Source organism: Ictalurus punctatus, chromosome 17 (assembly GCF_001660625.3).
Source record: "Ictalurus punctatus breed USDA103 chromosome 17, Coco_2.0, whole genome shotgun sequence".
NCBI classification, from domain to species: Eukaryota; Metazoa; Chordata; class Actinopteri; order Siluriformes; family Ictaluridae; genus Ictalurus; species Ictalurus punctatus.
Genome location: NC_030432.2, coordinates 10312125 through 10334650, shown reverse-complemented (window position 1 = coordinate 10334650; position 22526 = coordinate 10312125). Strand labels below are relative to the sequence as shown.

General features: G+C 39.2%; 1 protein-coding gene across 3 annotated transcripts in view; it reads left to right on the top strand.

Annotated features, from left to right (window-relative positions):
* usp32 (ubiquitin specific peptidase 32) overlaps positions 1–22526 on the top strand; it is a 46563-nt gene that overhangs the window by 13060 nt on the left and 10977 nt on the right. The window contains exons 2-16 of one of the 3 annotated variants that reach the window (XM_017490956.3): positions 80–207; positions 6484–6589; positions 7171–7289; positions 10690–10849; positions 15531–15662; positions 15973–16080; positions 16359–16474; positions 16770–16832; positions 16941–17021; positions 17133–17194; positions 18279–18381; positions 18492–18672; positions 19990–20168; positions 21115–21255; positions 21510–21669. In XM_017490956.3, the coding sequence (XP_017346445.1) occupies positions 80–207; positions 6484–6589; positions 7171–7289; positions 10690–10849; positions 15531–15662; positions 15973–16080; positions 16359–16474; positions 16770–16832; positions 16941–17021; positions 17133–17194; positions 18279–18381; positions 18492–18672; positions 19990–20168; positions 21115–21255; positions 21510–21669 (1839 nt within the window). Of the gene's footprint in view, positions 1–79; positions 208–6483; positions 6590–7170; positions 7290–10689; positions 10850–15530; positions 15663–15972; positions 16081–16358; positions 16475–16769; positions 16833–16937; positions 17022–17132; positions 17195–18278; positions 18382–18491; positions 18673–19989; positions 20169–21114; positions 21256–21509; positions 21670–22526 lie in introns of all 3 variants that reach the window. The other 2 variants (XM_017490957.3, XM_017490955.3) reach the window with 2 other exon arrangements.

Here is a 22526-nt window from a genome sequence, read left to right as displayed (position 1 = left end):
TTTTGTTTTTTTTCTGGCAGGAGTTGTGCATGCCAGAAAGACGAAACACTTCAAAACGTACATGTCTGTCTGTTCACAGTTACCGATGTGGAGCTCAAGCGGCTTAAAGATGCGTTTAAAAGGACCAGTGGCCTGTCCGCCTACATGACCCAACAGTGCTTCTATAAAGAGGTTCTGGGAGACGGCGTTCCACCAAAGGTTGCAGAGGTAATCTAAGCTCCAACACGCAATCACAGCTTTCTCTGCGCTTACCACATCTACCACCAAAAAATGTTCCGACTTCTCAGCCCACTTGTTCCTTTCAGTCTCTGAGCCAGCCTACCACTTTTCTGGTTTGTCACTGCTGTAAATGTTTTGTCAATAACAAACTTCCTGCATGAGTCATCCTACGCTAATGGTACTGTTCTGCTTATAGCCCCTTTCCGTGGTTAGCCCTCATCAACAGCAAAATACAGCTTTCAGTTCAATTTTTTAGTTCAGTTCAATCATTAGAAAAGTATTGTCCCCCACATCTGCTGATCTGGAAAGATGGTATTCTAACGCTGTCTTCACTATGACATTCGTTTTTGCTCGTCCTATTCATTTAAGTATCATACCAGGACAGGGTCCTGATGTTCATGTTGGATTTGCCATGAAGACATGCCTCAGGTAGAAAGCTGGAATCAAAATCATTCAGTTATTTTTAAAGATCCTGTATTTTTCCCCCAACTTTGCTTTGAACAGCCATCTGCAAGTTAATGATGTTCCTCATTAGGACTACAGCAAGCACTCGGTTTTCCGTGACGGAAGGCTTTTATATCTGTAATGCTCAACTTTCAAATTGCATCCCTTAATGCCCAGGAGCTTGTAACTAGATCTGAAACTGCTGCATGGTTGGTCATGTTGCTAGCCAGCTACAGACAGACTGCATGATGCATTGGCACGATGCCATTGTTTTTGTTCAACAGGGAAAGAAAAAAAAAATGCACTATTCTCTTCACTATTGTTTAGATGGGATTTTTACTTCCTTTATAGAATTTGCTGACCAAACATAAGGTGTGTCCAAAACAGAAGCCTTGATGCCTAAACTGTCTCATGATTCTGTGGTAGCGAGGAAGGAGTCTGTAAACAAAACGGTCTGTTTCAAAGCCAGGATGCTGACTGCATAGAACAACCCTTGCATTTAAAATGAAAGAAATGGTATGTTGCAGCATTATAGTATGCAGACACTTGAAAGGACCACGGCTGGAACATGATACTGCCTCTAAAAAGATTTCAACCGCATTCATACATAGCCTTGTTTTGGCATACCTCAGGATAGAAATGTGCATCATTAAAGTCATGGGAGCTTCATTACTCTCTCATGCAGACAGGAGCTGCAGGCAGATGTGAAGCTTGCAGGACAAATAAAGGCTGTGCTGGAGAACACAGGGTGCACCAAGTTTATTAACTACTTAAGTTTATTAGAAATATTGCAGACAGATTCAATCAAAAATAACTGCAGGAGCAGGCGGGATTGGTCAGAATTCCTTCGCAAGCAGGTGGGAATGGGATTTGGGTTGGGGGGGTGTATATAACATATAGTCCTGTACACACAGGTCAGGACAATGTGATGCAGTGATCTTAGGCTTCCGAGTGGCACAGCATGAAAGTATTACTGTTGGGAATTTACAAGTTGGATCCTTTGAATGTGCATGAAAGAGGGTGGATAGCGGCTCCTCCAAGTGTTCAGCTGTCCTGTGACGTAGCAAGAGCAGTAGCTGGACAAGATGGGGTGGTTGACACGTCTCGGAGAAAGCACGTGCCAGCCCTCACGCTCCACGTTTGGTAGCTGTCGTATGATGAAGGAGCGTTACCTTGCATCTTTTTGAGGCAGTCTCAACGGTTAAGGCTCTGGGTTACCGATCAGAAGGTCGGGGGTTCAAGCCCCAGCACCGCCAAGCTGCTACTGTTGCCCTTGAGCAAGGCCTTTAACCCTATCTGCTCCAGGGGCACCGTGTCATGGCTGAACCTGCACTCTGACCCCAACTTCCTAACATGCTGCAATATGTGAAGAAAAGAATTTCACCGTGCTGTAAAGTATACGTGACTATAAAGGCTTCTAGCTAGTGAGTGGGAATGAAACTAAAATGGGAGGAAAATTAGGTAAAAACAATACAGTGATGATTTTTTTTGTGGGATCAGATGTAAATTGTAGCTCTCAACATTAGGTGCAGGCTTTGTCTCAGCCTACTCTAAACTCATGTAAGTTCATCTACCTCATCCTACAAGTTTTTTGTTGTTGTTTGTACACTCAGACTTTAGATCCAGCATTCAGAAACATGTCTTGCATGGCTCTATCATGCATAACGGAAGGACTGTGTTTATTCAAGTAGCTGGCCGGCTCCAGTTCCTGCTCCAGTCAATTATTGTCAGAGGAACCACTTTGTAAAAGCGTCATTTATTTTTGTGTTTTTGAACTGGCCCATGAAGAACAATGCAACAGAAAACATTTGAGAAATCTGCATATCAGGTTTAAGATTATTTCCCTAAATGTTTTGGTTATAATTAAAATTTTTTAGGATGTTTCCTGTGGGCTTCTTTCATTTTGGACTAATGGTAAAATCCTTTGCTGAAGAGATACTAGATGTTGCTTGTTTAAAAATAAATAAATAAATAAAAAGCTCTCGGCTCCAAATAGCGCCATAATCTAGCAGCAGAGATATATTTAGCGTTCCTTCTAAAACCTTGTTCGTGTCAGCCTAGATAGCATGGAATGATTTTATCAAAAGAGTCTTCTGTTAACAAGTACACTAATGCGGGGCTATGATTCAAGCATGCTTCTGTGTGTCCTTCAGATGTATGAATCCGTTTAGCATGTCTTATACAATGGCAGGGTCAAGAGAAGAAGAAACTGTCAATGCAAAAAGTAAACAAGCTTTAGTTTTCTTATTTCTTAACGTCTTGGTCACTCTTTCTTGAAACATCTTGCACACTTGTATTCACTGGTGGCTTAGCGTTTAAGGCTCTGGGTTACTGATCGAAGGTTGGGGGTTTAAGCCCCAGTACTGCCAAGCTACCACTTGCAAGGCCCTTAACCCTCTTTGTCGACCCTATGCTCTGACCCCAACTTCCTAACATGCTAGTGTATGAGAAGAAAAGAATTTCACTGTGCTGTAATGTATATGTGATCAATAAAGACTCATCATCATTATCATAATTCACACGCTAAACCTCTTCTTCCCTGAGAAGAGGATCCTTGGGACAGTTGGCCTCTAGACACAAGGCAGCGTGACATCTCGCGTGTCCGTGAGTAGGCGGTGATGGGGACAGCTCATTTAATCACAGAGATCAATGAGCATGAACGAGTGACACCTAGGCAGCAAACCAACCATCCTACTGATTTTTAAATTCCTATAGTTCCTATGGCCATCACATCCTGTCACCTTCCTGCCTTCTGTCGTTGCAGACTTATAAACTGCTCACATTCATCATTTCCTGCAAGCGGTTGTGTGATTAAAGGTCACTGGGTGGTGTTTTTTTTTGTTTGTTTTGTTTTGTTTTTTTTACTGTTTCTTCAGCAAGAAAGCAGTGTTCAGTTGTTTTTATATGTTTTCTGAGGTAGTGTATCTATTAATGTTGGATATATTAATAACGCCCAGCTAAATCCCCTTTCAAACAGGGATTTCAAAACAAGCAGTTGTTCTTTCCAGGAACTGCTTTAGTTCCTGCTCAGAGCTCCAGTCAGCTCTGTGGACAGTCCCCTCAAAACATACACAGATATACATTTACACACTTCCTTTCCTGTGTCCCAGGGCAGTGGCTTGCCCAGACCTCTGTTGGGGCAGGAGCGGAAGGACCAAAAAGGGCACATGAATAAATAAATAAATAAATAAATAAAATAGAGAAAAGAATGATTACTTTTATGTGCGTAACCAAATTTATTTTTAGAGTATTTAAACACACAATTATTTCTGAAATAAATCGCCTGTATTTAAAGCAGTACTCATCTGTCTGTTGTGTTTAAAAAATAAAAAAAATTTAATGACTTCCTCACGGTTAATTGGCTCGATTGAGAGTAGTAGTAGGTCATTACATAGACTTCGAAGTCTGTGTTTCACGTTTTAACTTTGAAATTGATCGTTCGGCTGTAGATGTGGAGACGGGTAATGTGGCTCATGTTTTTAGGAGTTGAGAAAGACAAGGAAAAACAGTCTCAATCTCATTGTCTTTTAGGCACTTGGGCATTTCCTGGACATTGCTTTTGGGTAAGGACTAGGCTCTGTGAAGACTTGGGAGATGATAATATTATTAAATATGATTTACTTTTATTTTACCAAACAAAGCAGTGAGAATCGAGATGGTAATCATGTTCCATTTTGTTGATGTTGTAAACTTTCTATTATATGGAGGAAAGTGCTAGCTATGATGAAATCAAAGATATGAATGCCGTACACGTTAGAGACTTGGACTTAGATTTGCATTTCCCCAAAACATACCATAAAACTTAAAAGCATTAAAAAGTGTCATTAAATATATAACTAATACGTTCTGGTAACCAATACTTAAATAAGCACATGAGGACGTGTTAAACTATGCTACTGTCATGAATGGTCTTCTTGGATTAAAAACACATTGAATGTCATTGACAGAAATGCAGAGGCAATCGAGTTATACTTTCACTACGTTTATAATAGCATGGCAGTGTAAATAAAAACATTTCCGTATTACCTGCGGCTCGTGAAGTAATTCGAGCACTCGCGATTAAGAGACTGCTGTGTAGCACAAGGGAAGCTCCGCCTACTGCTCCACCTCTGCCAAAAACCTCATTATCACGAACCTTTAAACTATTCATTACAAGTTTGTTAATAATATTTTTATTTTGTATTTGTTATTATTGTTAGTGGCAATGGTAGAAATGTATTATTTATTATAATTACTATAAGCATTTTTTTTTTTATATATGAGCAGAGGAGATTTACATTTTAAGATAAAAGGGACAGGGGCTCTCGCGCTAATACAGCAGTTCTACAGTAACGATATTCTCAGACAGCCACGCCTGCTCTGGTGCATGTGGGCGGGGTTAACCCATAACAATGGTTCTACTATGAGTAGGAGTGTAAATGCCAAAGATGGACCAATTAGAGACTTCAGTACTATTATTAGGAGGGCATAATGGCACAGCTGTAGCTTTGCCAAGTCACAGATCCAGCGTCCATGATTCAATCTCAAGCTCTGGTTATGCTCTGTATGGACATTTGCATGTTCTGTCCATGTTCACATTCTTTCCAGTTCTCCTGATTCCTCCCACTTCCCAAAAACATGCTGGCATAGGGGTGGATGAATCACTAGCCTCATTAGTGTCTTCAGCTATTAGGTTTTTTTCTGGTTGTTTTTTAATCCATAGTTGCCTGGCTAAAAAGAACATTCAGTAGGCTGTTCATGTAGAGGGAACTAAAGTTTTCTTTCCCTCTTCTTGTCCAACAACCAGAGAGAGGGGGGAAAAAAAACCCTACTCCGTATTGACTATTGCACAACAAACGTTTTCATTTGGTTTATTGTGCTTCACTATGGTGCGATGGACCTACATGCTATAACTAGCGCGTGCTTTTCGTTCCGAATGCTCTACTGCGTGCTGCGCTGCACAAGTCAACCAAGTCACAAACTGGCTGTCGGCACAGAGAATATTAACGGGGCGGATTAATTAGCATGCCAGGATGACACGGTAGATTTTCCGAATCAGAAACATGCAGGTATGTGAAAACACTGTGCAAAAAAAGTGTGGGCAATGCCGTGGTTTAACTCTCCTTCTCCTACACGCAGGCACCTCATGGTTAAACATATTAGTGTAAAATGCTGACGCTGGCTATTCTCGAATAATATTTTTTACATTTGATGCAAGGACAGAACAGCAAATCTCATGTTGGGCAATAACGTAGACTGTTAGAAAACAGTGTGTAATATATTAGAAATTGTTTTGATTTCATGGCTACACTGAGTCATCTGTTCCCTGGTAATTCATAATACTCCTTGGTATTAATGAATAACTCGCCATGTTACTACATTACATTAGTTACCACTTTTTCTGGGTAACCAAAGCATGGCACTTGGGCATTGCTTTGGTGCTTTCACTCGTTTAATATATTCATGCCTATAAATTTAGGATTTGTCCACCCCTGCAGTAAGGGTATTGGCTATGATAAATTGCCCCTAGGTGTGAAAGTGCATGGATCGGTGTCCCATCCACGTTGTATTCCTGCCTTGCGCCAACAGTCCCAGGATAGACTCCAGATCCACCGTGACCAGGATAAAGCAGTTACAGAGGATGAATGATGCAAGGAGTACTATTTATTAGTTAAATTAAACTTGTGAATTTGTGTCCTGCTTTCATCTTGTAACTCCTGGGATGTTTTCTATGCTGTATATGGTATTTACAGAATATTGTCCAATAAATATTTTCAAATTCCTGGTCATTTTTACATGTTCTAGAGTCTATATACCATTGTAAATTTCTATTCCCTACAGGTGATATACAACTCATTTGGAGGCACACCAAAAGGGCTACACTTCAACAACCTCATTGTTGGCCTGGTGCTGTTGACGAGAGGACGCGATGAGGAAAAAGCCAAATGTAAATCAGCAGCTTTACTTAAATGCTTTATCTGTATATTTTAGTAGGCTAAATATATCTTCATTAACAACTGTTTGGTTTATATGAACCTTTTTAAAAAAAAATTTTTAAATTCTTATTAAGGCAGAAGCGTATGTGTTTAGCTGTTTTGCATAGGACGCTGTTTTGCGTTGCAAGCGGCTCCCAGCGGGTGTGCCACAATGCTTTTTAAAAATAGCAGCCTGCCTGAAGTCAGCATATTCACATATCTACTGTAAACCTCCCTTCTTATTAAAATAAGCTTGAGCAGGCTGTTCTGTCATAAAGAAACACAGTTATCTGCAGCTTCTAACGGCACATGAAGTCAGGCATTTAAGTGTATTATGTCAGTCCTGGGATTTCTCAGCAGGTGTGCAGTCTAATGTTCCCTGCTGATGCCCCTGCGGCACAACGACACACCATGACAACTGTGATTGATGTGTCCACTGTTTGTGATCAGAATTGTGCTCTCTGTGTGTGTGTGTGCGCATGTGTATGGGTTTTTTTTTTGTTTGTTTGTTTGTTTGTTTTTGACTAGTCACTTCTGGGTCTTCTGTCCTCAGATATCTTCAGCCTGTTCGCCAGTGACTCGGGCAGTTATGTGGTGCGAGAGGAAGTAGAGAGCAGGCTCCATGCTGTGGATGGGGAAGTCCCACCTTCGCTGAGGAAGTGCTTCTTAGAGGTCAGGGCATTTCAGGCTGGATTACAGTCTCTCACTGATGCACTAGCTCTGAGATTGATTTCTAACAGGCAAGGTCTTAATTCTTCAGTGCATGTCAGTATCACCTCATCAAATTGCCTTTCGGGCTCAGCAGCTGCAGAGACTCCTGCTCTCCCAATCAGCAACTGCCAAGAAATCAGCCAGAGGTTTACAAGGAAAGCAGGAGGTGGAACGAGCTCTCCAAACGTTCCTAAGCAAAAACAAGAAATATACTTGCTGAGAGACAACAAAGCGCAAATTAAAGACTCCTCACTGTAGTCCTCTTTTCTTTTCTCCTTTTTTTTCTCTTAGTGAACTTGTGCGTGAGTGCGTGCGTGCACTCATTCATTATTTTTATCCCCCCCCCCCCCCCCCCCCCCACACACACACACACATTTTAGAAGAATAATAAAGTCATCAAAACTCTGGAGTAACACAAATGGATCTATGGGAATTATGTTGATAAAAAAAAAAAAAAAAAATTATATTTGATCATCTTCAAAGTAGACCCCCTTTTCACCTAGAATTCCGAGAAATATATTCTTGGCAGTTTCTCAAACGATTTCTTGAGGAATTTCCCTGAGATGATTTTTAAACACTATTGAAGGAGTTCACACCTACGCTGGACTCTTATTGGCTGCTTTTCGGAATATTTCGCTCCAAGTTGTCCATTTTTAAAAAAATCTTTTGTAAATGAAATGTTAGTTATCTAATGAAAGAAATGAGTATGTCGGCACGATTATATTTTGGTCTACAACACCGATTTCACACATTTAATCACACACCTTCAGATCAAAAGATCTTTAAGATCATGAGAAATATTTCAGTCGAGTGTCTCCAAACTTTTGACCAATAATGTGTATATATGTATATGTGTGTGTGTGTAATAAATATATATATATATATATATATATATATATACACACGCACGCACATCTATGTAGCTTTCAAGCTTCATAAGCCTCTATTCTGTCAACAGCATTTGAAGAGTAACACCCAACTGAGAAAGTGCCAGTGTTTACACAGTTTATCATTTTGTGCCAACAAGGTCACTTTTGCTACTCTGCCAAGTGTCCCCTCCTTCTCTGAGATCAGAACGTGTGTGTGTGTGTGTGTGTGTTTAATCACTGTTTCTACTGAAACACCAGCCAGTTGAGCAGTTTTTGAGCCAAGCTGTGCATCTGTGATGAACTCTATTTCAAAGTCATAGATCTTTTCCTCTTGTCATCTTGATCCAGTATTGAGGTGTACTCAGAATTTTTATACATGCTCCATGAGTGTGGTAAGATGTTAATTGCTTATTTTTATTATGCACTGCACTGTCGAGTTCTGTTTCTCCACTATTTGTAAGGAATAAAGCACTTTGGGATGTACTGATATAGGGAAATAATCAAGTTTTTTCCTCTCATGACTTATGTTACAGCAGCTATAAACAGTCGTTCCTTCACTAGCCTCTTTCTTGAATAAAACAAAAAATGCCCTTGTCATGTTTCAGAGAAAATACAAAATGTCCTCTGTTCTAAAAACACCCCATGTGGCATAGAACAGCTTTATTTCTGTCACAATGCACTAATACTGCAGACTCTTTCCATAAATGTTAAATAAACATTTAAATAAACATCATCAACCAGTATACATTATGCAGTCCCCTCTGAAACTTCTGCTGTAGACTGAAGCCTTTTGCGTTTGACATCAAAAGATGAATGAGAAGACTGTTTAGAATTTCAGCTTTTATTTCCTGGGATTTATATGCAGATGTGTTCAACGACATAGAACATAGTACAGTTTGTATCAAACCACCCAATTTGTAGGTGAGAAAAAATATTGGAATATGTGACTGACGGGTCTTTCATGTTACCCCGGTGTGCCCTGTTAGATTGTTTTTTTTTTGTTGTTGTTGTTGGTTTTTTTTTTTAACAATAAATAGCTCTGAATATCTGCTCTTGGTTTTAGCCTTCAGTTTCACCTCTGAAGACTGCATTTGTTGTTAAACAGGATAATCCAACACGGAGATCATCAAGAACTGTCTATGGGTGAAAAGCAAGCCATTTTCATATATGTACAGAATTCATATAAAAACCATAATGAACTTTCCTTTACTTTCACACTATCCGTTGTTATCCAGATGAGGACGGGTTCCCTTCTGAGTCTGATTCCTCTCAAGGTTTCTTCCTCTTAACATCTTAGGGAGTTTTTTTTTTCCTTTGCCACCGTCACCACCGTCTTGCTCAGTTGGGATTAATCCACACACTTAAAATCTGTATCCTGTGTTTATATGTTTCTGTAAAGCTGCTTTGAGACAATGACCATTGTACAAAGCACTATACAAATAAAACTGAATTAAATAAAATTTTGAAACTGGGAAAAGAGGGAAAATCAATCAGAGGCATTGCACAAACATTGGGCAACAATTTGGAATGTCTCGAAAAAGAAAGAAACGTCTGGTGTACTGAGCAAATGGGTTGGCCAAGGAAAACAACAGCAGCTTATGGCAGAAACATTGTGAGAGCTGTGAAGAAAACGCCAAAACAACAGTCAGTGACATCACTAACAACCTCCACAGGGCAGGGGTGAAGGTATCGCAATCCACCATTCTTAGAATACTTCGAAAGCAGAAATATAGAGGCCATAACACAAGGTGCAAACTTCTTCTAAGTAGTACGAATCATCAAGCCAAAATGGAATTCACAAAGAAATATAGAGATGAGCCACAAAGGTTCTGGAACCAACATTAACCGCTAACAAAGTGATGGAAAGGCCAAAGCGTGGAGAAAGAATGGATCTGCTCATGATCCAAAACATACAAGCTCATCAGTGAGTGGAGGTAATGCATTGCTATAAAAGCCTGGAAAAGCATCACAAAAGAAGAAACCAACAATTTGGTGATGTCAGTGAGTCACAGGCTTGATGCAGTTATTGCAAGCAAGGGATACGCAACCAAATATCACGTGTTAGTTACGTAATACTTAAGACTTATCTGTTCGTTTACTTTTGCTCACCTTAAAATTGGGTGGTCTGTTTCATGTTGTTTATATGTAAATACCAGGAAATCAAAGCTGAAATCCTAAATTCTCATCTCATTTCCATCTTTTGATCTCAAGCCCAAATGTCTTTGGTGTATAGCACAAACAAATTAATTGGCCTTGCCATTCCAATAGTTTCGGAGGGGACTGTATATTTATTGAAGTAAATATCAACCTCAGTAAGATGTGTCCTTTGTTTCCTTCAGGTGACTAACAATTAATATCCTGTTTATTCAGTATTTTTAATTACTTCTTTACACCAGGTGATGCTGCAGTTTTAAAGTGTTTTAACCAGCGTGCTGAATTATGCATGCACTGGACACACTGATGGATGCTGTCTTCCTGTGTTTCTCTGACAGGGTGAAAAGGTGAACTATGACAAGTTTAAGAACTGGCTTCTACAAAACAAAGAGGCGTTCACCTTCTCCCGCTGGCTGCTCTCTGGCGGAGTGTGTGTCACCCTGACTGACGACAGCGACACACCCACCTTCTACCAGACACTGGCTGGAGTCACACACTGTAAGTGGCACTGCCCAGTACTGGCAGGACAGTATAGCAATACCGCTGTATTAACCAACAGCTTAAAGCTCCTTTTTGACATATATTGTCATAGCATAAATGTCAGCAAGAGGAATAAAAAGACTGTTGTGTCTGTGTATATGTGTGTGTGTGTGTGTATATATATATATATATATATATATATATTATATATATATAAAATATATATAATGTGTGTGTGTTGTGCCTACGCTTGCAACTTTACAGCGTTCTTGACAAAGTAGCTTTGGTTGGACTGTGCTGTTATTGCGACGGTGTTTATCAGTGAGGCTCTTTGTTTCTAAAGCTGATAATGTGTAAGGAATCCTCCCTCCTGTCAGTCATATATAAGGGCCTGAGATTTCTGCACTGCTGGTTTGGGCTTCTTTCTAAGCCGACATCAGAAGCCACTTCAGGAAGGTCAGAAAGTCATTTCCGAGAGAAGAGGGTGAGTCAGGTCAGAAAATCACTTTCTGAAACTGAAATGTTGGACCGTGCTGCTGCTTATATCTACAACAAATGGACTGTTAATCAACAGTCCATTTGTTGTAGATATAAGCAGCAGCACGGTCCAACATTTCAGTTTGATTGAGGGTGTACATGAAGCGGTACTGTTTTTCCTTTATAAATCAAACAAATCATAATGACGTAAACTTTACAACTGAATAGCTTTGTGGTGTTGATAAACAGTACAATTTTTAGTTTGTTTCAGTTAGGAATATATTTTTTAATCTGTCATGTTATGTATTTCTTGACATTAGTGGAAGTACTTTTCACCCTCTAATAAGTATAGTATCTTATGGAATTTTTGTTAATAGTGTGGTAACTTAATAAGCTATTATTGCCACATAGCTGAACCTACTTTTTTCTTTTCTTTTTTTTTTTTTAAGCATCTTGCCCATCACTTTTTAAATGGTGTCGTTCTGTATCATCTTCCTTAGATGAGGTGATGGAAAAATTGTAACCTCCTCGTTCAAGCATGACACTATTTTGGTCGAACAGACAACAACAAAACGTGTGCTTTCACCTGTCATTACTTTCTGTTACTACCCTGCCCGCCTTTTCTGATAGACAGCCTGAATGTTCCAGGCGATTTTCTCAAAAGCACCTCTGACAAAGCATAAACCAGGCTTTATTCCCCAACACGCATCAAGCATCAGTGACTCTCTCTCTTCTGCTGGGATAGAGGCGTCTGAGTGCGATAATAGCAAGTGACAGGCTCCACTTCCCACTTGCTGAACACGTACCCAGTCCTGTTGAGAGGAGGGGTCATTACTCCACAACGATGCAGCTGTCACCACCACCCAGCTATTTCCCACTGCCTGACACTCAGGGGGAAAATGACTGCATTTGCTCTCCTCTCATCCATCTTCTCCCTCCCGACCAGCCCTCAAACCCAGACAGCACCAGGTTATAACCCTAGGTTTTTATGACCCTATTGGTCATATCTTTGGTGGGACATTTAGATTCTAGTCATGCAGTCACTCAGTGCTCTTTCTGTACTGAAATGTAATGTCTGTTATATGATATTATTGTATCATATCATAATACTTCAAGACATTTCTATGATAGACAACAAACTGCCAGCAAATGTATATTAAATATAATGTATACAAAGTGTCCAACTTTTTGGCAACAGTTTGGGAAGAACCACATATGGGTGTGATGGACAGGTGTCCACAAACGTTTTATTATATTATGTATCTACGAAGAATTTAATTATTTAATTCTGATTGGAAGCAGCTGATTTGATAATAAGAATTTTTACTGAATTTGAAAAATTATTCAATGTAAATGTTTTACAGATTTTCCCGTCGTTTGAGAGTAATTGTTGTTGTTTTTTTTGTAATAAAAAGATATTATGATACCCACAGTAATTAAATTGTACAAAAATTGTAAGAAATTATAAATGTAAATAATTGATCACCGTATCGATATTATGTCAGATTATCCAGCTTTAAATGTTAAGGCATGGAAGACATTTAGCATAGATTATTTGAAATGTCCACTGGCCTGTAATTTAGACCGTTGATTTAAGAAGCTTAATGCTGGTCTGTTGGCAAATATACTGGAAGAACCCCCCCCCCCAATGTAAATCAGTTCATTGACCAACATCTTCAATTTGTGTTGTATTAATGAGGTGTGAAGATTTAAAATAATATAGATTGTGTAGAAAGAAAATCATTATTTGGTGATTGACTTCTCCACAGGCCAGTTCAATCAATAAAGCGCACTTTAAGACGTGATTGGATTCTCAGCTGTAGCAACGTCTGCATGTTGAATGCTCAAAGTCATCACATTAAAGGGGGGGGCTAGGTAAGGCATAAAAATGTTATGTCCATGTTCCCATCCTTTACATTTTTTTTTTGTTGCTAGATGTGCAATACAAAAACAGGCTGCTTATTCCAATAGGTAGATATATTTAGAATGAGTTTGGTTTGCTAATCGGGGACAGAGCTGGAAAGATCCAAAACCAATCAGCGAGCAAACCTGAGAGACACTGTAATCTTCATCCTGGTCTTATCCTCTTAACAGAGCAAGGTGTGTGTGTTTAGCATGAGGCCACCATGATCTCAGAGTGTGTATCTCCACACACCGTCACACGGCACTCCCTCACACAAGTACCAGGCCTTGATGGACAGGGCAGTGGGTGACTAAGTGGCACACTGAAATCCAGACAAAAGTTCAAGTTGTTGCACTGTGATGGTTGGTATGTCATGTTTTTTTTCCCCATGGCGTCCTGTGTGGAGTTTATTATGGTCCTTACCTGAGCTATGACATGTGCGGTGGAACATGTTATGGTTCTTCTGTTGCCATTCTGACAGAGTTGCACCTCTAGGTGGGTACTGCCTCCGGCTTTGTAATGATCAGTGTCTCAGCTCTATTTATTCAACAACAAAAAACAGTTGCACATGTAATTATAGGCTTTAGAATACTTTCTAGTAGGCCTAAAAGGAACTATGATGGCTATCATTATGTTTAATTACTTAAGGAAGCCAAATATTGTGATCTCAATTAACATTTGATTTAATTTGTAGTTGTTTGTACTTTTTGTTTGAATTATTCTCGTACAGAGAGCATCTGTGCTGTTTTTGTTGAACTTCACTGTTGTTGTTCAAAAGTAACTGTTCTGCTTCAAATGCTGAGATGTGCTGCTCACTGGCAACCCTGTTATTTGTGTTCAGAGTTATAGAAAACAGATTGAGGTTTGGAATTGTAGCAGGACTGAATTGCAAAAATGAGTATTAGCAGTGTAAATGGATATGACCTGAGGCTAAAGGATGAAATTGGGTGTCTCTTTTGTTCAATACATGACACAGAAGGACAGTCTTGACAGCCATTACTAGCTGATATTATTGATATTGTGCATGAAATGAAGCGCACACTTTGTGGCCAGGCGCAGGGTGCTTGAGTGGCTCTGTGCTGATCCATAGAGTGTGTAATGGGTTTTTATAGATTAAAAGTCACTCCACAATGTAGCAGCCATGCATAATGCTCAACCAGGTGCTTATTTCCACTAGATACGGTTTACTGCTGAACTAACCTCAGTTTCTTCCAAGCACTCATTAACTAGCGCCGTTTACTAATTCACTGAACCTTGGGGTTTAATCAGAAACTCTGTGATTAAGTGTGGGTTATTGGTAGCTGTGTTGCTTGGTATTAAATGGGCTGCTGGTGTTTTTTTAAAAATGGACAGTTGTTTTTACTTTTTTTTTTTTTTAAATTATTAAGGTAGGTGGTTGGTCTGTGGCTTGCTGCATTTGCTGGATGCTGGTAAGGAGGCTCTGTCTACATCCCTGACTTATTATTCCTAACACTGTTTACTTTATGTTCTGGCTATATCGTAATTAGAAGTGTTTGCTCTGGAAATTAAGAGTGGAGAGAGATTTGAATGAAGCATGGTGTTGGCAGACTCATGTGGCAGTGTTTTGATCTATCTGCCTTATGTACGGCTCCGCTTTGGAGGGGACCGGTGGCATGAATAGCGCAATCCTATTAGCCTAAGCCTAAGATTATTTTGATGAAAGGTGAGTCATCCTAGGGCCTCTTATCCTGCCTCAATGCTCTATATGGTCATTATGGGCCAGTCATTTCACCTAGTAGTGAACTCGGGGGTCTTAAGTAATGTTCCTTAAAGCCCCTGCCACCTTATTAATTATTCTTTTTATTGTTTCTTATATTATTATTTTCATTATTAGCTTTTTAACCAGCTGGAAGTGAAGAAACAGTAATCAAGCTTGCACAGACTGCAATCTTAGGATTTGGGATGTTTTTTTGCCTGATTTTAATTAGTGCATTGAATGTCGCATTTGTATTTGCTTGTGTAAAAACAAGAGCACTGTGGAAGCACTGCTCTTGTAGTTAATGATGGATATATTTCTTGAATCGAGTCTTGATGACTGCATATCAAATAACAAATGATAAATTTAACATTAGAAACTTTTTATTTAGTTTTTTTTTTTTTAAAAAAAAAAGATCTGCATGAAACAAGCTCTGGAATATTATGGTCAGGGTTGTTATATACTGTACATTGAAGCATTGTTACTGCATTGATCATCTTTTTTGCAGTGTATCCTTACATGGTTGTACCTGTGCTGAAATGAAGGCTACCACTCCATAAAGAAATCCTTACACAATGTTTGTGGTTCTGATCTTTTTGCAGTAGAAGAATCAGACATTATTGATTTGGAAAAGCGCTACTGGCTTCTGAAAGCTCAATCAAGGACTGGACGCTTTGACTTAGAAACCTTTGTTCCTCTGGTGTCACCCCCTATTCATGCATCACTTAGTGAAGGTAATGTAATATTTATGAGTGTTGGTTTTAAGAGGACTCTATTGGATTGTTACCCAGACACATTGTGCATCCAATATACACCCTCCAATATGCATCCAATATACACCCACCAATATGCATCCATCTGCGATTCCTTTTCATTAAGGCACTTTCACTTTCAAGAAATTTCATGCTTCAATAATGATGATGGCTTTAGAAGATGGGATTTACATTTGCATATAGCTCAATATGTTTTAAAAGTGAGACAGCCAGAACAATCCAATTATTTCCTGAGTTCATCTGAGCCCTGACATTTTCTCCCATTTTGCAGGCTTGTTTCATGCCTTTGATGAGAATCGGGACAATCACATTGACTTTAAGGAAATATCGTGTGGGCTCTCTGCATGCTGTCGAGGACCTGTGGCTGAGAGGCAGAAATGTAAGCTGCGCCATTTGGTTTTTAAATTGGATTTTCAACTGCAGAGGAGCCCTTTTCACCAAAAGTCATTTATTTAATGCTTCTTGTTGTGGTTGGAGGATCATTTTCATTAAGCAGCCATCCCACCATCCATGCACTGCAATTAGTTAATTAGTGAAAACATGATTAAAACGTTTTTTTCCATTGTTGTTTTCATTGGGAGTTGCAGACGGTAATTAAGATGGTAATATGGAGGGTTTTTTTTTATTATTATTACTAAACCACTCCTTCTTTTCCAGTTTGTTTCAAAGTGTTTGATGTAGATCGGGATGGAGTTCTGTCTCGAGATGAGATGCACAAGATGGTGGTGGCCTTGCTGGAAGTGTGGAAGGACAACCGCACTGATACTCTCCCAGTAAGCTTTAACACTTATAGCGTTCTTTTTTATCGCCTAAACCAATCTGGTTTTGAAAGGTGTAGTGGCATTATACTTTTAATGTGTTTTTTTTTCTGGTGACAGAAGAATTTTAAATTCTCCTTCAAATAAGATCTTCTTGGTCTACTCACTCTGTTTAAAAAGTATTCTTGATTTAGTCCCAAATGCCTGTGTGGAGTGTAATACAGACCTGCTAGTTCTTAGTGCTTTGCGTTTATATATAGTCTGGACTTAATTTGTTTGTCAGTTAATTTTTTACCTTCTTCCTTTGCAGGAACTGGAATCCAGCGTTTCTGATATTGTCGAAGAAATCCTTAAGATACATGACACTACAAAAGTATGTAATCCCCCCCCCCCCCCCCCCCCCCCGATCTGCTTGATCGTGAGGTAGTGAACTGCAATGTAAGCTCCTTTCCTTCTGTCTCTGTCTCCTACCACATAGCAGGGACACCTAACACTAGAGGACTATCAGATATGGAGTGTGAAGAGTGCCCTGGCAAGCGAGTTCCTCAACCTGCTCTTTCAGGTATCGTGGATTTTTGCACCTAATGTATATCTGCAGTTTTCATTTGCTCATATATTTCACATATTTCTTCTACTTGCTTTCAAGCATATGTCATGTTGTCACTCTGATCAGGTGTGTCATATAGTCCTGGGCCTCCGGCCTGCTACGCCCAAGGAAGAAGGCCAGATCATTAGGTGAGTAAAGACCAGAGGAACCTGAAACCTACCAATAATGTCCTTTGCTAAAACCTGATCATCCCTAACCTCTATGCTGACCGCAGTATTGTGTTAAAATGAATTTTAATGGATTGTGTTGTATATTGCGTCCTCTCTTGGTGATGATTATATTCACAAATGATTATGGCTTTATTATGACACATTGTCTAGACACCCATTACATTTGCTAATTTCTCTGCAGTACTGTATTCAATTGAGCATTGTTCTATTTTGAACAGCAGTCACACTGGATTTTTGCAAAATCTGATGTGATTACAAGCTGTCCTGGTTTAATGTGTTTTTGTAGGGAAAGCGGTGGTAACCTTGGTTAGCTAGCCTATTTTTTTTTCCTGCAAATTGCGTTTGTTTGTTTATTGGCCTTTCAGAATTATTACAGGTTCATTAAAACAGTTGTCATTAAAAACACTGAATTATTTTGCTGTTACAATGAAACATCAATATTAAATGTACCAAAAATTAAAAGTAAGCCAAAAATTTTAAATGAACCACAGTTTAAAATTTACATTTAACTAATCTAAAATTAAATAAAAGTCTGTTGTGGCCTTTATGTAGTTCGCAGTTGTTTTTATTATCTCACGCTTGGAAGGTTTTCTGAATGTCTGAACTGCGTGTACTCTGATAAAAGGTGAAACACATTTGCTCATTCAAATGAATTGGCGTAACTTTTTATTGAGTTCAATATGACCACTGTTTTAAAGATACATTTGAATACACTCTTCTTAATTGTAATTGCAAAGTTACAACGGTTGCATTTGTGTTATTAGTTTTGGCTTGTTAACTTTTTATATTTCTCTTATTGTAGTGTAATAGCTGGTTTGCACTGCTTGTTACTGGTTTGCTTTTTTTTTGAGGTTAGGATTAGATTTAGATATAGGCGTAGCATTAAGTATCTACGTTAATAATTATGTTAATGAATGGTCCTTATGATGTGTGTGTGTGTGTGTGTGTGTGTGTGTGTATATATATATATATATATATATATATATATATATATATATATATATATATATATATACATGTGTATGTGTTTGTGTGCGCTCAGGGGATGGCTGGAACGAGAGAGCAGACATGGACTGCAGCCAGGCCAGAACTGGTTCCTCATCTCTATGCAGTGGTGGAAACTGTGGAAAGACTATGTAAAATATGTGAGTGACACGACCAACACAAGAATCTGCAGTTCTGCTTAGACAATATACACAAATTAATAAAGGCTACTGTACATTCATGTGATTTATGATTTACTTTACGTTTAAAGGATAATAAATCCATTGTGGTGGAGCAGCCGGGAATGCTGGGTAGTGGCAGGAGGACTCCTCAGTCCACACCATCTGCTGAACCAGCCCTGAGCAAGACTGGAACAGTGGCACGATCTCTTAGCTCTCCAGGAGAAAAGTCCCCAAAAAGCAACTGGGAAGTTTCAGAGAGCACCCCTAACAGTAAGTGTGTGTTTGAATGGTCTTCTGCCACCAATAAGCTGTTGAGTTATACATCAAAAGCTGTTTTTAGGATCATGTTAATATTTTTTGTACAACTTGAATTGTCTGTTTACATTAGGTAGGTAAAGTCAAATACACACTCTGCTTGAAAATTTCCAAATGTAAAAAAAAAATAAATACTGAATCTCTGTACAGACTTTGCTGCAATTGAGCAAGTTCTAATATTAACCCATATATCTTGCGTTCCAACGCAAGGTGACAGACATACATGAACAAAGATATATCTATGTTTTTATGGTCCCATCACCTTTACAAGTGCAATTTTAAAATAATTTCCCTTTCCACTGTGGGTGGGTGATGAAAACATAACAGAAAGAATAAACCGCTGATCTACAGTGTACTGATTAATATCAGCCAGGTACTTAGACTTTGGTTCTTTCTCTGCGATTCTGCTCTTTTTATGTGATGTAGTTTATCATCATTATTTCTTGTAACTCCTCTCTACTCTTTAATCCAGCTGCATCACTGTGCAGCATAACTCCTGTTTCTAACAGAAAATGTTTAATTGAATACTTAACATAATGTGTGTATTACGCCTCTGGCACTCCCTGTTGCATTGATGCGACACCGGCGTCCCGCTGGTGTTTTACTGGTTTGTTGTAGCAGTGGCATGCTGCTGCTAAACAATGCCACAAGACTAAGAAGTTGTGTAATTTAAGCTTTGGTCAAACCATATGCACTATATTTTCTCAGAACATTTTACAGATTGACATACAATTTATCCGCTGAAGTTAAATAGAAAAAAGTTTTGTGGGGGGAGTATTACAAATAAATGCAATTTACATTGCCTACAGTGGCAAACATTTAAAATAGCATTTGTTCAACAAAAAAAAAATCACTTGGATGGACAGCTTTGAGAACAGTTATGCTGGAGATAATGCAAAGTCTTTTACTGCTTAAATTCAGTAAGTTCATGCCCTGTTATAGTTATTAATTTTCAGAGCTGTCAGTCAGATTTGGTACAAGGTTCTTGGTCTCATTCATCATCACACCATACCGCTAGAAAAGACAATCGTAAATGTAAATGATGTTATTGGCATTGAACCTTAGATGTTCAAAAAAGCTGAACATGAGCACCAGTGCTAACCCTGTTATAAGCTGTGCTATTGCTGTTCTGATCTGCGTTATCACTGTAGTAGCTATTAAATGCATCTTATGAAGCATATTTGTATCATTTACTAAAGACACAAATCATTCTATTATTTGTATTAACAATTAATTAATCAGCAGAAATCTTGTCTGTTAAATCTTCCTCAGGTCAGCTGCCTCATGTGAGCTCATCAGCCACGGACATCTGCTTTGCTCGGCAGCACAATGTCTTGGATAACAATAACCAGTGTTTCTCTACCGCCAATGGTCACCTACCCAACCACCTGGCTGCACAGAGGCCAGGTGCCATCGACAACCAGCCCTTAGTTACCACTGAGCCTATAAAGGTCTGTGTGTGTTACATGTGCTAAAACTCATGCACATAAAACCCCTTGTCATCCATCATAACACAAAAGAGACATTATGGTTGTTGTCAAGTCATACAAGTAATACTTTGTAATGGAAATGATGTATTAAGAAGCATTATCTATTAACACGACTCCGGACTCTTTTTTTAAAAAAGAATATTTTTTTTAAGTTTGTTTATTCTTGTGGTTATACTTGTTTCAAAATTAGCTATGGTACATGACCTCTATGACACCAAATTGTTTTGGTAAGTTGAAAAACAAGCCCTTACTGAGAGCAGCTCACAAAATCAAGTACCTAAACTTCATCAAGCATCATTCTAAATGCAATCGAAATTATGTGTTGGAATCTTGTATTATGAGTTTTTTTCACTATAAACCCTGTCAAAAAGCGGTCAAAGTCAACAGCTGGAAAATTGGCAATTTTCTCACTACCCAGATGATTTCAAAGTGTTTATAGCAGGAGCTGTGCATGATTGACAATTTACTATTTTATTACTGGCAAATCTCAATGGAATTTTGGAGGGATGATGATATGTTGATATTTTTATGACATCAAATTACATAGGGAGGAACTCATAATATTTTTAAAGCGGCAGTGTCAGACTGCAGTGACTCAATGTGTGATTGCCTTTATTGTTGAAAGTTTTTATACTCTGTAATAACACCTCATCTTTCTGACTGACTCTCATACTGTCAGGCCTGATTATATGCCATTATTCACTGCATTCACTACAAATAAGCCTTAAAATGTGCTAGACTTCATCTCATTCTGTTGGCACTAGAATGATTCAGCAGGTGGTCTGCTGCCCCTGGTGTTGGTTTATTTCAAAAAGTTGACATTTAAATGGCCATTTATCAGGGCTGCTTGCATCCTCATTGCTATTATGATAAGCAGACAGAATGTTTGCTTCCCCCCCCCCTGCAGGCACCTACGTTAACCATGGAGGGAGGGCGTCTGAAGAGACCCCTGAACCTGATGGCTGGCCGGGATTTTGAGACAGTACCAGAGCCAGTGTGGCGGGCACTCTACCACTGGTACGGTGCCAACCTTAGCCTGCCCAGACCGGTATGTGTGCCAACCTTCATCAGTAAAACTATATAAATCTGCCCATGTTAGTTAGTTAGTTAGTTAGTTAGTTAGTTAGTATATCCTTTTTAGAGACTTTTATTAAACATGCCAATGGCAAACAGGGGCACTAAGCACCTTTATTATATATTGGTAAGAAAAATTCTATTGAGTAATCCATAAGCTCTGTTCAGCTCAGTTTATTGGCAGGGCTGTCTGGCTGCAACATTTTCCTTCTGTTTGTCTGTCTGAAGGTGATCAAGTCGGTCATCACAGACCAGCCAGAGTTGGAGCTCTTCCCCCGTTATTTGCTCTTCCTTCGACAGCAGCCGGCCACACGCACACCGCAGTCCAACATCTGGGTTAACATGGGTATGAGCAGCCTGCGAATGTTCCCTCCACACTTTCCCCGAGGTAACGTAAGCCTGCAGCAAGAGAGCGGCTCCCTTCACCGTCCTGGGGCAACCTAATCTCCTAAAACACTCCTAAAGGGGATTTGGCACAGCAAGCGCAACAAATTCTGACTGGCAGCACAAAAAAACAACACAAAAAAACACAAATCCTGTTCAGTCCTAGCACCTATCTTTGCCTGCTTTTGCATACTTGCTGGTAAGCTCAGAACGAAGCCCTGTATGTTTGTTTAAGCAGGCAGTAGATATGATTTGGTTATGGAGCTCATTATCAGGTTTCCTGAAAAGCATTAAGTAAAGAAGGGACACATAGCACAGTGCTAACCTGATTGTGCAGCATTGAGGCAGTGTGCTGGTGAGCATTAGAGCTCCACTAATCTTATTTTAGCTACCTGATGCCTGGCTGCACAGGGTAGTTTTTTTTTTGTTTTTTTTTTGTTTTGGTTTTTTACATGGTTCACCTCTCAGTCACAACGCTGCTCCTCCTGTCAGATGGGATGTTGTGCATTCTGGGAAGAAATGGATGCTCCTATCCAGCTGATTGCTTCTAATGATCTTGCAGAGGGGATTAGGGGGGTTGAACTAATTATTAATCAGCATTGCTCTATGTAGACCTACCTTGTTTGTGGGTGCTTTTGGCTTTTGGCTTTGTTTGCATCTCCCTTTTTTTTTTTTTGTTCCCCCAGACTAATGGTTAATCAGTCCCTTTAAAATCACCTTTGCCCTTTCTTGCTGCTACTTACAGCTTCATATATGCTTGAAAAAAATCTTTTTCTGTGGTGTATATTGTATCTTTGGTGGGATATGTTTGTAATCACCTTCAGAACTGAAATGGAGAAAGTGAGAAGTTCCTATTTAGTA